Genomic DNA, 15433 nt, shown 5'->3' on the forward strand with positions numbered 1-15433 from the left:
GAACTGATTTTCATTTTCCCCAATAAAAGCTAGTTTTGTCTTCTTTTTCCCTACTGGCAAATTCCCATGGGACACAGAGTAGATAAGTAGATCCTGAACAAAAAAGGGCAGAGTCTTCTCTGCCCTGTGCATAGTTACAAGACACATGACCGTCATTTTCAACTGGAGCTACACACAGAAGTGGATTTTGCAAGACTGCAGAGAACCACAGCATTTGCCCTCCCAAAAGAAGCTGCCCATGGCCTTTTGCACATCTAAGAGTATACTGACAGTTTCTCTTAACCTGGGAAATATTCTATAATAGCAGTAGGGAAAACTGAACGGTTCATTATGAGTGAACAACGTCCTGGCTGTATTTTTGTCAGAAACACTCTACAGCGCATCCGCCTGCCCTGTTTTGCAGGGCCATACATGACACCTCTCACCGTCTCTCTGGTGCAGGCCTGGAGGGCAGAGGGTTTTCTTGCACTTGCAGAGGCAAGACAGCATTTCCCCTCCCCGGATGGCCTGCTGAGATGCCGTCATGCCATCATCTACAAGCGTTAGCACTGCAGATGTGCTTAGTAGACAAAGTTGTGGGTTCAGTCTGGCTGAAATAATCAACTACATTCAAGACACCCATTTTGAGAACTGTCATACTTGAGTCTGAATGAAAGAGAAGGGCAAATTTATACACAGATTTAAACAATGCAGAAGTCAGATTTAAAACCACTGCCTGATATAAGTAAAAAATGAAATGAACTCCTTTCTTCACTAGAATAATAAACAATTTCCTATTATTGTTATTATCATCATTTGCATACTATTACCATTTCGTACTTGCAAGGTAAGGTGAGCCTACAAATTATGTATCAAAAATCACCTCAAAAATGAATTCCTTGAAAATGCAGAGCTGTTAGTCATCGCTGTATGAAGATTTTTGTACCATCAAAAAATACTATACTGACTAGTGCACAGTATCCCAAATCAATTTGTATGGTCATTCTTAACTAAGCAATTATCTACATTACTTGGCTATTTAACATCACTAGAGAGAATAACAGCAATTGCCACAATCCACCAAATTTGGGAGGACATACCCCATATGCATACATGTTCCCTTTAGATTAACACTCATAAAGAGCTGCTGCAGCTTGTAGCCACGAGGAAACAGTGCGTGCGTTTGGCCGACCAACGTCCCTTTGCTGGGTTCCCCAAAGGTGCCAAACCTGCACTAACCGTGCGGGGTTGCTCTGGAGCATGTTGACATACAACCCGATGAGTACATGTTCATCGGCCAGCCTGTCTGCAACATCGAGGCTGTACTGTAACCTGGAAGGGGTTGGGGGGAGAGAGGGTGCAGTCCGGACAGACAGAGGGAAATAAACAGAGAAAGCAGGAGCAAGTAAGACTGTGAAATGGGATTTTAGGAGCGAATAATTAAGTGTTTTTAGAAAAAATACCAAGTGCAGAAACTATTTTGCTAATGTTGTAATCTATATATTAAATATTTTAATGGCTTAGGATGGTAGAATCCAACTAAATTATAAAGCCAGTCACTGACATCAATGAGATGCAAGATCAGGCCAGCAACTGGAGCTGTACAAAACCACTTATTAAAAAAAAAAAGCAGATTGTGAGGTCAGCTATTTTTGCTTTAATATGTTATATATCGTATATATACATTAAATATACATCCCTTACACAGATGATTAACATACGGAAAGCGTAAGTTAGGTTTGCTTGGAAGTGTCTGATCAAGACCTCACACATCCAGGTGTACATATATATATTTAAACATGCCTTACTTAGCTCAGTTGGTTAATTGGTTATTCTAATTTTCTCAGGAAAGATGTTTATAGGATATATTAAAAGCAGGGGAAAAGAGGAAAAGTTTTTGGTTTAGCTGTTTTAGTGCGAGCTATGAGCATACTCTCTCTTTAACTTACCCTTTGCCTTTCAAGAAAGCTGGAGCAGCCCTAGCCAGCAGTTTGCTCTGCTCTACTTCAGTATTCTTGTAAGGAGAGCTAGTTAATAAGACAGGTAAACTTAGAAGAGGGTAAACAGAGTGATGTCGGAAATTTATTACAGAACAGAGTTTGGAGAAACTCATTCAAGAGCCTGGGACTGAGTAAAAATAAAAAAAAAAGAGCTTTACAAAAATTTTAGGAAACTTCAGAAAATGCAAAATCAGGAATTAAAGTTTTCCCTCCCTGTTCTCCAGAAGCAAACTATAAAGCCTTCCCTAGAAAAAACAAAACGTGTTTCTCTCCTAGATGGAAAGCTGAAAGCTTATGTAGTTTCCAGGTGGAGTCTGAGGTAAACAACATCTGAAAAGCAACTTTGAAACTGCGGAAACTTCATCGTAACAGCTAAACTGCTTTTCTCCATATTTGCCATATGATAATTTCAATAATCTATGAGAATGTCCTTATTTATATCTGACAACAGAGTACACCAATGTAATTCTGCGAAAGCGCTGTTCTTCTGTTGATTTAAAAAAACACATTTTTCATCATATTCCATTTTTCAGACATTTTTTCATGATTCGATAATGTCATTTTTTTCTAATTACAGTATTTAATGGATTGCAGTAACTGCGTATTTCCCACTGTTAAAATACTCATTTTAATCATTTTTAAGATAACTGGCTAAAAATGGAGAGATTAAATTGTTAGTTTTTCTTTCATGCTACAGCATTTTTGGTTTAAAACGATAATGCAAAACAAAAAATACATTCTTCTTTTTTAAGTACATTCTTCTTTTTTAAAATTATTCACCTTTATTTTTTGGTCTGGCTGCTGATACTGTAAAAAGCTTTGATCAAATGACCAGTGTGTGAGCATTCATGTGCCTGTGCTTCCAGATGTGTGTTCATATGTGTGTGTGTGGGGGGGCAGATGCTACACAGAACTGTTTTCTCCAGAAATATGAATGACGCTACCCAAATGTAATGCATGATAAATCTGAGCAGATGTGTTTCTGATGGACTGAAGACCAAAAATTTTACTAGTAGGACAAATAAATAATTCACTAGGAGGAGGTGTGTGCCACTCCTCTCTCATTGAGAGGTCCAGGTTATTGGACAAGTTCTGAGGAGGACTGAACCCAAAGGGTGTCCTAAGAATCCCAGTCCTGTTGCTTTATACTCAATCTGGAAGGTAGCTGAATGAAATGCAATACTGCACTGCAAGAAAAAATCTGCTTCCCATTTCTATGTCCATCACCATGCTATTTATATCTGTGTCGCACTTCTCTAGAAGCAATATACACACAGATAAAAATGTTCTATGCCATCTAGGAGGGTACATTTTTCACTGTTTTCTTCCCAGTTATTGAAGGAAAAGGGGTATGGTGTGCCGTATTAGCCAAAAATGCAGTGTTCAGTTCTTAAGTAAAGACAAAATCTCTATCAAAACCAGAGACTGAAGACCTTGGGGCAGATTTTGTGCTTAGCTTTCAAAAACTGCAGTGTGATGGTGCCCTACTAACTGTAAGCTCTCCTCCCCCAAGCTCCAGAAATAAATTAGGTAGGGTGGGGGGACAAGCAAGCAAACTCTGCCTCTTGGACAATTGTTATCAGGTCTTGGCTCCATTTCCTTCTTAGTAGTTCAATTAAACTTAAATCTTTCAACCTTTTCTAAGCAGTAATGTTTTCTAAGGTTTTCTGATGTTTGGGTCTCTCCTCTGGACTCTCTCATGCTGGCCAGTATATTTGTTGCAGGGCTGAGCCCTGTGCTGGATTTGGGCAGATGCCTCCCCAGTGTAACGCAGGATAATGACTTTTCACCTGACATCCCAGAATCAGACTCAATCTAACAATCATATTGCTGACTTGAATTAATTTGTGGTTCACTGCAACTGCAAGATCCTTTTCTACAATATTTCTATCCCTTTACTCACTCGCCATCTTTTATCTGTGCATTTGATTATTTGCTTCCTTACTATAACACTTTTCACTTGTCATTACTGAGTTTTCTCTAACTGATTTCAGATCATTTGGAGATCAATTACCAGCATTGTAATTTAGTTCCTTTTTTAATTCGGAAACTACTGTCCAAGCACTTCTTCCCATAACTCTTTCAACCTTTCTACAATCTACAAATTGCATACACTCACTCTATTGCTCCATCTAGATCATTACTAGAAATGCAGGATAGTATCTGACTTAGAATAGACTTCAACGATCCTAGTTGATATATCCTCCCGGACTGACAGTGAACTACTGAAAATTTAATTACTGATTTTCAACCACTTGTTCATTGACCTCATACTAATTTCCCCTAGCACACATTTCCTTTGGGTACATTTGAAAGTGCCATCTGGGACTATGTCAAAAGTCTTTTAAGGTCAAGATATATTACATCTGCTGCTTCTGTTTTACCCACTGGACCCGTTATTCTGCCGATGAAAGAAATTAGGCTGGTGTGACATAATTTGCTCTTGACAAATCCATGTTGGCTATTTCTCCTTGTCTTATTATCCTCCAGGTGCTTACTAATTGTTTCATAATTTCAATATCGTTGAATACCAAGGTTAGGCTGCCAGTTGTATAATCTCTTAGAACTTTGTCCCTGTTTCTGCCTTTAACCTTCCTTCCTTTTGAAGAATCTACCTTTGTCCTTCTTGGTCTTCTGCAACCTCCTACACCCTCCATAAATCCCCCAAATTATAGCTAATGATTCAGAGATTGCTTTGGCTAGTGTCTTAAATTTATAGACCACAATGGATTTCTCTGGGCTCTATTGACTACAACATATCTTTTTAAGATATACTCCTGTTAAAAAGCTGCCAAAGGATGATTTCCCATTCAAATTAAGAGACAAACCCGCCAGTTCTGAGCAGATGTTTACAAAGATGTAAACCTTATAATACCGACGTAAACGTTGTACCCTCTTTAGCGTCTATCTAGCTACTGAAACAATCAGACGTAGAAATCTTTCCTTTAGCAGACAGAATACTAGCCAGTAAAATAAGGAGGATTCGCATCTTGTTCTGAAAATAACATACAAAGACAACACACTGTTCAAGTCTACTATCCTCTTAAAAGATGGAAACATGGACAACAGCAGTAACCACCATGTTTTGCTCTAAACCTATCTGTTGTCCAGAAATTTGGCCTAATGTCTCTCGGTGCCCTACGCCCAGGTAGAATGTAAAATTTTTTTTTTAGATTTTACATAGAGGTCAAAAAAGGCACCATACTCTGACTCAACATCATTTATGACTCAATTTCTCACTGGTTTGGGGCATTTCATACTGTAATGCATTCTTTTTATCTATCTACCACAGAATTACAAGTAATTCGAAGTTCATCAGAATGTGCTGTATCACTCCATTTATTCCAGTTTATTCCTTCTTAAGAAGAACTAAATTTATTAGCTGTGGAGGGGGCTTAGAAAAATGCAGGTAAAAACCATTGTTTCATCTTATCCCACTGTAAGTGCTATAATTAGGTAGTTTAAAGGAGACTTATGAAGAGAGAGAAAGATTATATCCACTATTATGGTAGCTTAAAGGTAGCCTGACAGACTGCAGCTGGAGAACAAAAGAATCCAAAAAAGGAAAAAAATGTTAATTCAGCTGGGTGTAGTTTTCCCTCTTGACTGGACAACAGTTTCTACAATGCTCAATTTACTTGTTTTGATATAACATATCCAGTCCACTGATATTCCCTTGTTCTGCTACCCTCTAGGTAAACAGATCACAAAAACAAGTGAGACTAAAAACTGAATATTAGCTACATAAAATAAACACAGGACTTGTGGTTTTAATCATATAAAAACTGCCAGCACAGCAAATGACGGTGATTTGGTACTAGGGAGAAGATCACAGATTTGTTTGTCTCTTATTTTCTGTACACGTAAATACTTTAAAGATGTTCCTGAGCTATACAGAGGGAAGTAAAGGAATCAGCGAGGCCTAACATATTGTTGATATCAATTTGCACACTGTATACATTTAGAAGAAAGGTATTTGTAATTGCTATGGCAATCTACTAGCAGAAGATCTCTTACGACATGGTGGCTCAAGCTAAGAAGAGGAAGCTGAGAAATTTTAAAGGGACTTTGATTTTGAAGTGGCTTGAAAAAACTAAGAAGTATCTCAGGGAAAGATTGGATCTGATCCCCTTTGAACTTTGGCATAATTGCACATCTACCCAAAACTGGTGCTTTAAACTCAGCTAAACTGCAAATAACACATAAATTTCAATCTCCTTTCAGCTGTTCCCCACGATTTGTCATCGTCTTCACTAGTTATCAAAGATCTTTTCTTTAATAAGATTCTTTTTCTACCCAGTTCATTTCCCTTTTCACCCATGAATCCAGAAATACAGATGATATTTTGCTGAACTTATGATACCACATTCACTTCCAGCAGCAGAATGACTTGGTGTGCTGAATTCAGCATTTCCTGCTGCACAGGGGAACTGTTTCTGAATGGTCATGTTCTTATGTGAACACAACCATCTGAAACAAATACCTTGAGCATGCTGCAAATGACTGTGCCAAATCTCTTTCGTATAAACATTCTAATTGCATAAAATCATTGTTTAAAGCTGTCTGGAACCTCTGAACCAGATTACAACACACATTGTCTGCAGTGAAAAACACAGCCAGTACAGCTTTTAGTGTTGATTATGTTCAGCTAGACATTTGCTCTCAGTTTGTACAATTTTTAACATAATATGAATCACAGAGCATTTAATATAAAATCAGCAGAACTACAAACAGAGCTGTCAAAGTCTGCTTCTGTGATGTATGATAGAATGAGCTTCCACTAATGAAGCCTGATTTTCCCAGGGCAATAATAATAGTAAAACCTAAAAGAATGAATGAATATTTTATTGTTAGCCTAATACAGATTGAAGAAGTTGGTATTTAGGAGAAAAGTACCTTGGTCTCTGTACTTTCTTACTAAATTATAGTTCATGTTCAAGGACTAATCAAAAAAAGAAAAAAAAGGTCATTACACTCCACAGAAAAAAGCTGGGGAGCTGTTCTCATCCTACTGCACGTCTTTTATGCAAAATGAAATAGGCGCGTCCTTTAGATGACTAAGGTGAGAGAAAATGCTGGGGAAAGGGTGCGACAAACAAATCCCAAATTCTCTAAGTTAATGGGAAGCCTTCATCAGCTGCAATAGGATTTAGTCCTATCTGTGGCCATTTTGGAGAGCAAAGCAAAGCAGCCTTGGGAAGGCTGTTGGCAAGCGGAGCTAGCTGCAGAATGGTAATCAGCAGCAGCAAGAACCGTGGAGAAAGACGAAGCGGCAGGCTGTGAGACTTGGAACGGCTTCCAAGTGCGGGGCTCTTTCACACCTCTGCTGAGAATGGAACAGTAAAGTTACACGCTGAAGATGAACACAGAAAGGTGTACTTTTTGGTTTTCAAGAAAAAGTGCTTCCAACTTCCTCCGGATACACAATATTAACTGTAATCCTAAGTGAAAAGGTAAAATGCAAGATTTGTGCTGTGCAAAAGCAAGAAAAGTTGGCAAAGCCCACAGCCAGCAGGAAGCCCAATCAAAAGATTAATGAAAGCCACAGAAATCCTCTAGCCCACCAGAGCCTCCTTTAAGAATATGCTTAGTAATTTAGTGGAATTGCTAATGATTTAGTGCATGAGCTACAGAACTACAGCAATTAGTGGGTTAGTGCTCTCATACTGACCGTGAATTGTTGTGAAGCTGATTTACATACAGCTTTATAAGAGAATGCTCATCAGCCACAGGACTGGCTACATCTATACCCCCAAGTAACCTGAATGAGTCAAACAATGAAACCTTGTTAATACCCCGGAAAATATACACAGAGAGTAGCCCGTTCAAACTGCATTCAGTACAATAAATGCAATTTCTAATCACAGGGAAAGAATACAGATTTGATTTTTTTAAATTAAAAAATCAATTTAAATTTATAAGCGTTCAAAATAAAAGTAACGAGAACAGTTTGTGATGCACTTGAAATCCCACTAGGGTGATGAAACAGAAGTTAAAAGAGCTTTTAGTATAGAGCATTGTTTTACATATCAGGGTACCATACTGACTAAAAAAAGTCAGAACTGACCACAGCATTATGGAAACTTTTTGCTCTATAAGGATGTTATGCTGCACACATATAAGGAAGTCTGGCTACCTATGGTCTGATTTTTTTTTAATGTCTCCTGCCTATAGAGGATTCTCCATCACTCAGTCCTTGTTCTAGGAGAAAAGGAATTCTAGTGGCCCAGGAATTATATACATTTATTCCTGACAGTTGAAGACAGTACCTTGGATTGCTAAAGAACAGAGAAGTAAAATAGTCAGGAATTTTTCGTATGTAAAACAAAACAAGTAGCATCGTAGATACTGCTGTAAACCTTACTGTAGGTGCCTAACTTAAATGGTAAAGCAAACTTTTTTCTGACTGAGCACAGGGACTTGTTGGGGACAAACAAATAACAGCTATGTCCACATTGCTCTTAATGACTGGTCCTGGAGGCACCACAGACGGGTTGTCCTGACTTACTCTGGCACATGGAATCCTGTATACTACAGTGGTAGACACAAATCTGCCAGTCTCACTGTCTGCACAGGCTGCAGATTTGGTTTTGGGGGCTGCTTTGGGGCTGGCCTCCGACAGGCACTGCAGACATACCCAGCAGGAAGTTGCACTATGATAACAATGAGAGTTTATTACCCCCAGTAACAAAGTTCATAAATCAAAGTAGCAGTAAAGCACTTCCGCTCTTTAGAAGATATTGCAGAGTGGTACACTGTGGATTTGTTTTTGGTGTTAAAAATAGCCATGCAGACCCAGGGATTGCGTGTGATTATTTGGGAACACTGAGGCATGGACACATACAGCAAGAACCAAGCAATAAAATGCACCCAAGGAAGACATTGCTCATCTTCCTCAATGCAGCAAGAAGTTATTTTTCTGCCATCTTCTCATGTATGTGCACTAGTAGGCTTACATAGACGGGGTGAAACAGTTAGTGAATGCTACACACATTTTGGCTGTGTGAGCCAAAACGTACATACTCAGCTGCAAGCACCTTTTCTTTGGGAAAAGGAAAACCTTTTCTTTGTTCCTGACCACTCTCATCTGTTTTGTTTCCTGAAGAGTCGACATACTCCAAGACTATTCTTTCTTTCTTGTAGTCTTTAATGGAACTCTGGTTTAACAGGAGTAAAGAAGTCTTGCTATCTTAAAATCCTTGCTGAATTGAAAAATCCATTGGCTGAATGAATTTGCAGTGTCTGAGGTTATCTTCTTTGCCAAGTAGCAATAAGGGTTGAAACTAAATCACTGGGCCAGAAAAGGGAAGAGTCAGCACCAATGCTATTGCAATTTTATTGCATTTAAGAAAACTGTAACATGGTCTTACAAGGAACATACCGATACCTCTCAGCACAGCAAACAAGTACGCTGGCACTTCTCAAAATTGGTCTGCAGGATGAATACATTTCATATGAAGATTTCAAAACTTATTATTACCAGATTTTTATTAGTAGTTGAAATGAACCTATGACACGAGATTATGCTACAAAATTCAGGACTGAATTTGAATCATTCTCCAGGTTAGAGATGGCTGTTCCTGGGGTCCCACTCTAAGTCCTTCTTAGTGACTGCCAAATTTATCTTCAGCATCAATGAACATATTTTCTCTGTTCTATGGTCTACAGATCACATACCAGTGGTTAGGGCCTTCTTTATTTAATCGGGAGGCACATACTGGAAATACAAATTACACAGATTCAGACATGCAACATGTTCAAAGGATTTTTTCTTCTGCTTCCTCCAAAAAGCTTCAGTGATAGACGTAATTCATTCCCAGTTGTGACATGACCGAAACTTTGGCTCATATTCTCTCAGGTGGCAAGCTACTGTTTCTACTCACTAGGTGCACGTATAGGACACAAAGTAGTGCTATGTTGTGATGGCCGAGCTAGCTCAGGCACTGAAAGTCGCATGGCTGTATTAATGAACAGACTAAACTCCACTGAGATACAGGGGTTCACTAATGTGGGCCGAATGATGAGTTACTGAGCCTGTATTGCTTCTGGTGGGCAAGTGAACCTGTTCAGAGCCTGCAGAGGTATCTCTGCATGGTACTGCAATCCCTGATGTAGGCATTCCCAGTAGGCAACGTCATGCAGGACCCAGTTTCTATTCCTACAGTGCTGCTACATCTGCAAAATGGCTTGTCACCAACAGCCCATTTTCAGCCCCTGTTGGAGGGCACCTAGGTTGCACCTGAGCACATTTAATGGGACTTAGGGGTTCAAATAAGAACTGGAGCTCTATGCTCTGTGGTGGACTTTGGGATGTCCTAACTCCAGCTCTCCATCGAGCAATCTGGAGCTGATATCTGGGTATCCATCCAAAATGACGGAGGCATTTCTCTGCTCAAATTCTGTTAATTTTGTATTACTGTTCTGGGGAAAAAGGGAATTTAAAATAGAAACCTCCACCTTCCTCGTATAGTGGTTTAATATAAGTTAGGATAAGAACTCACCTTCGGTTTGCAAAAGGACTTCCTGAGGGAACAGAGTGGGAGAAGAGTGTATCATTCATGCTGGTTACAGGTCGGGGGGGCCTAGAAGAAGGTAAAATATCCAATTGTATTAATTTTGTACCAAACCCCCCATCAGTAACAGTATTTACAGAGAACTAAGTGATATTCTTGTTTACAGTGATTTCCTACTGGCATCTTCTGCTTTAAATAGCAATAATTCCAAATTAAAGATGTTGTATTTTTAACCAGAAGTCAACAAAAACACACTGTTACTTAGGTCTGGAAGGAAATAATGTTTGTGTGCATTCTGAGGTGATTTTTAAGTAACTTGCTTGATCCTTTTTCTTATTTTGGAAAATAATTACTATGCTATTTTTTCCTTCCAGAGCCTGTAGCCTATAGTGCAGTCACTGCTTTCAACTAGCTAGGCTGAGCATGAGTAGGTTACCTGTGGCAGCATGGAGATTTGCAGGGGTAACTGCCAATGAACTATACAGCTTTTCATATGATCACCTGCACTAAACTCCATACTACCATATCCACACAGTGTTCACAGTGTACCCATACCCTAGAGTGTCCCATAAATTATGCATAATATAAAATTGGTTTAACTTTAAATCTTTTCAACTAGTATTTCAATCATCTCAAAAGCAAAATTTAAAATACGTAGCTAATCAGAAAGGACACATAAAATGTAATAATAAAGCCATCATTATTAATTTCCTGCTCTTAATAAAAATGAAATGAGGAGGAATATTTTCCTCTGCTTCCTTTTTATCTTCTAGTTTTAAAAAACATTTGGTGCATAATCTGTTCTTCTGTATCCATCAAAGAGAAATTTTCTCTTCTAAATGGACTTCTTATGCAACATTGGGCAAAAAAATATACACATTTTGGAAAAAACGGAAAAATACGATATTAGAATCTCAGGGATTTCAATCAGTAATAAACTGAACCTGAAGCCATATATAATTCAGACTTCAGATTCCCTAGATTTAAAGTCAGTTATTATCCCCTTTAAGCTCTGTGAAAGAACTATTTTGCTTTTTGAATTCTGCAAATGTGCAAATCAAAATATAGTAGCCATCTCCAGAAAATTCACTTAGCTCTGATACTGCAGGACAATCAGTCATCCAAACTCTGTATAAAATATTAAGAAAGCCAGCTCTGCATAAAAGTGAACTATTAATACATTATTTCTTTTCTTAATTTGTATCTGTTAGAAAAGAACATGAATGTTTTCTTCGAGAATTCCAAAGTGATTTCTCAGTGTGAAAATACCCTACTGCTTTTAAGAAGTTTAAAATGGAGTACAGAAACATGTAGGGTTTTGCATGTTTTTCCATTATAAGAAAATATACTTTTAGCCTAACCCACTATCTGCAGAACCATACAACAAACTCCAGATACAGTCGGTCACTGATCTGAGAAACAGATGACTCAATGTACTTAGGGCCTGACAGAGAAGCATGTCATATTATTTTTCATGCACCGATTCATCGGAACTAGGAGAAACTTGGATGAGGCCAAGAGGGTTGCCAATAGGAAGGTCCCTTTGGTATGAATCTTGAAATACAGAGAAATTTGAAAGTAAACTTCAAAGCAATATTTACAAAATGATCATCTTTAATTGGTAAGCAACTGGTATTTTACTGACTGGGAATTGTAAACTGGTAATCACCCCCAGGGCAAGGGGGCAGGAAGGGTGCAGAGATGGGGGTCTGCCATCGCAGCGGTTCCTAGTGGGGGTTACACCAGCTTGGGCTCCAGTTTGGTGTGTACCCGATTCACCTCCGTTGCCTGAGTAGGAAGGGGTTACACTGTGCCCACGAATCTCAGCAGATCACCACATACCCACTTCAGGTTCTTGTCTTCTCTAAGCTCTGTCCTAAAATACAGGTGGAAGGGAGAGCTTCTAACACCCCAAAGTGCTCTTTCCTTTCACTACATCGCCTTATTCAAATACAATTATTGCTTTGGGTCTGGACTCTGATAAAGTCAGGGATTTGTAACGATGAGATTATAGATTTTTTTCAAGCTTTTTTCCTCCAACAAGAGTACTAAAGAAGAAAAATACTCACCAAGTATCTCTTTTGCAGCCAAAATGAAATGGAAAAGAGATCATTAATTAAACTGTCAGTTTAAAAGGTATGTGGTAAAAGTAAGGCACTGGACATACTTCATTCTTATAACCCTGATTCTGCAAAAAGCATGAGAGAGTCTATGCATAAAAAGTCATTGATGCTGTTTACAAGTGCAGAGTTGTTCTTCTGTACAAATGCCTATAAACTCTAAGGCTTTGCTAACATTTTGTGATTAGCACTTGTTTTTCAGTTCTTATATCAAGAAAACTGTAATTAAAACTAATCTGAGCTTTCCCAAGGCAAGTTGCTTAAAGCCTAGTGCCCACCATCACATTCCTCATGTTAAGCTTGAATATCAAATGGATATTCAAATATAAAATCTGACACGTGACATGGAAAGACAGGAACAGCAGACTTTATGGTAAACCAAAGGAAAACTCTTAGCAATTGACTATAAATCTATATCATTTGGAGTTTATTTCTAAACTTCTGGAAGTGAAGTGGTTAAGCCTAACTTCTGGAAATGACTGGTTAAGCTTCCTGATGAAAATGAACTTAAGATACCCAATCAACTCTCCCCAAGGAGGCAGAAAACACTTAAAAACATACTTACTGAATATGCTGTGTAATAAATGCATGCTATAGCATAGCACATACTTACACTAAAATAACAAATCAAATAACAGAAATTTTCCAAAGTGCTCCATGCTGGTCTAATCTCTTCACACTGATGTCAAAAATAATGGTCTCATGGGCTTATACGGAAATAAAGTCAGGCCAGTGCAGAATGCATTTAAAAATCCCTCTGTGACACACTAGTAATGTAATTTGTCATCTCTATAGCTTGGTGTTTCTTTTTCATTGCCAATCTTTTTTACAGAAAGGCAAAATGACCCCTCAGAAGTTCCTCCATCAGATTAACCACACATTGATAATTATTTCTTACATTTTTCCAAATGTGCTTTAGATGTGTTTCTCTCTTAATTGAAAATTCTCTGTGGCACCCATAAAACAGAAAAACTGTGCAGTCTTTCTGTGTGTTATCACTCAAAGGTGGAAGAACAATGAAAAGGAAAGGCAGTATAAAATGCCGAGAGTATTTGTCCTCATTTAAGGTAGAAACTACTGAAAAAAGAAAACCATTTTGTTGCCAGAATTCTTCCATTAAATGCATGTATAAAGACCTTCTTGCCTGGATTCTTGCCCAGAGCTGTTTCTCACCTCTTATCTTTCATTACATTTAAAAATAAAAATCACATCAGCAAGAAGGTATTCTCAATGAGGTACTGTAGCATATCTTTCCCCTCAGTTAATTCATGTGAATTACACTGTAGATCATGCTACCTCCACAACCTACTGGTTTGTCACTCATGTATCATTATACACAATCTAGTTATATTGCTTTCAGTCTACTGATAAAGAAAAACTACACCATAAAACAAAATAAATGGTTACTCCTTCTCACATTCAATCACTCTAAATTATGACTGTGTATTCAGGAAGAAGGGAAGGTGTTAATTTCACAGCAAAGATTTGGAAGACACACTACTCAACTAGGGTAATTCCTCTTTGCCTTGCCTTGCCTTCCCCAAATGCATTTAATTCATTTGCAGTAGCCCAGTTTTACTATCTGCTGTCTGTTGCCATACACCAAGACCTCAGAAGGCCTCCAGGCAACAGGAAGCAGAGGCTTCTGTTTCAGCTTCATGCTCCCTGTCTCTTCCCATTTCTCTTAAGGATGGCCAGAATCTGCCTTGTGAAATTATCACTGACTCACCAACAGAGCTAGGCTTTTATAACACACTCAGTAGCATGGCATCTCAGCAAATCCATCTCTAAACGATATATCCCAAAAAACAACGTGCCCCCATTACACTGCTGTAAAGAGGTGCATTGATTTTAACTATCAGTGTAACAAGGATGTGGAATTAAATATCTGTCATAGGCACCTCACATTTTAAAAGCAGAGCACTCTTTTCTGCCTTGGAAAAGTCCCATTATGTGTATCCCACACAAAGATCATCAGCATGATTTATCCTTAAAATGTCAGGTAGGTTAGAGGAATTCTCAGTGTGTTGTACAGCCCATGATGGCCCATGGGCACTTATCCTTAAAGATGCTACATAAAAATGTTCAGTATGGACAAATGTACATACACATAGTAATTACAGATAGGAATAGTTTCAGTATCCAGTAAGTCAGACATACAGCATGCAAATACAATTATAATGGCCATTGCCTGAAAGGATTCAATCAAGGCCCTTAGGAAGGTGGTTAAGTAGGATCTTTTCTTAAGAAATAAAACAGAACATTCTCAAGAGAAATACTTGAAAGCCAGTATTTTTGGATTAGTTTTCCAAATTTTCCAAACTTTTTTCCTACCAATGTCTTGATTTTTCCTGAAATCTTTGAGAAATGTAACTTCTTTCTTTTCTTTTAAGGAACCAAGGAACAAAGGTAACAAACTGATAGATGAAAAAATGTGAGCAACTGCTAGTACAGATGGTGGACACCCTTTAGAGAAAAAACATCTGAAGTGATGATTTCCCCATCCTGCACAATTATATTTTCTCTCTGCTTTGAGTTGCTTGATCCCTGCAGAGAAAAATTAATGACACAAACTACTTTACCAAACACTGCTTTTGCTTCCCCAAGATATCAAACTCTAAAGATAATGGAACCTTTCCAAATTACTTCATACTTAAAGCCACAAATCTTAAGCAGAATCACATAGCTAGTCTTCAGGGCCAGGTGAAATCACAGTTCCACTTAAGTCAGTGAGAACTGACACCGATTTCAACAAATCGGTCAGGCTTCTCCTTTCTCTAGTGCTTCATTGTAAGACATACATGAGTTACACTGAAGTTGT

The 15433-nt window shown here is 38.3% G+C and overlaps 1 protein-coding gene across 16 annotated transcripts in view; it reads right to left on the bottom strand.

The window, feature by feature from the left end:
* DTNA (dystrobrevin alpha) overlaps positions 1–15433 on the bottom strand; it is a 230041-nt gene that overhangs the window by 33648 nt on the left and 180960 nt on the right. For 12 of the 16 annotated variants that reach the window (XM_064507580.1, XM_064507579.1, XM_064507583.1 and 9 more), the window contains 2 exons: positions 10481–10561; positions 7651–7740 (listed from right to left, as the gene is read on the bottom strand). In XM_064507580.1, coding sequence (XP_064363650.1) covers positions 7651–7740; positions 10481–10561 — 171 coding nt within the window. Of the gene's footprint in view, positions 1–1218; positions 1312–7650; positions 7741–10480; positions 10562–15433 lie in introns of all 16 variants that reach the window. The other 4 variants (XM_064507589.1, XM_064507587.1, XM_064507588.1 and 1 more) reach the window with 2 other exon arrangements.

This window comes from Dromaius novaehollandiae, chromosome 2, assembly GCF_036370855.1.
Source record: "Dromaius novaehollandiae isolate bDroNov1 chromosome 2, bDroNov1.hap1, whole genome shotgun sequence".
Classification (NCBI taxonomy): domain Eukaryota; kingdom Metazoa; phylum Chordata; class Aves; order Casuariiformes; family Dromaiidae; genus Dromaius; species Dromaius novaehollandiae.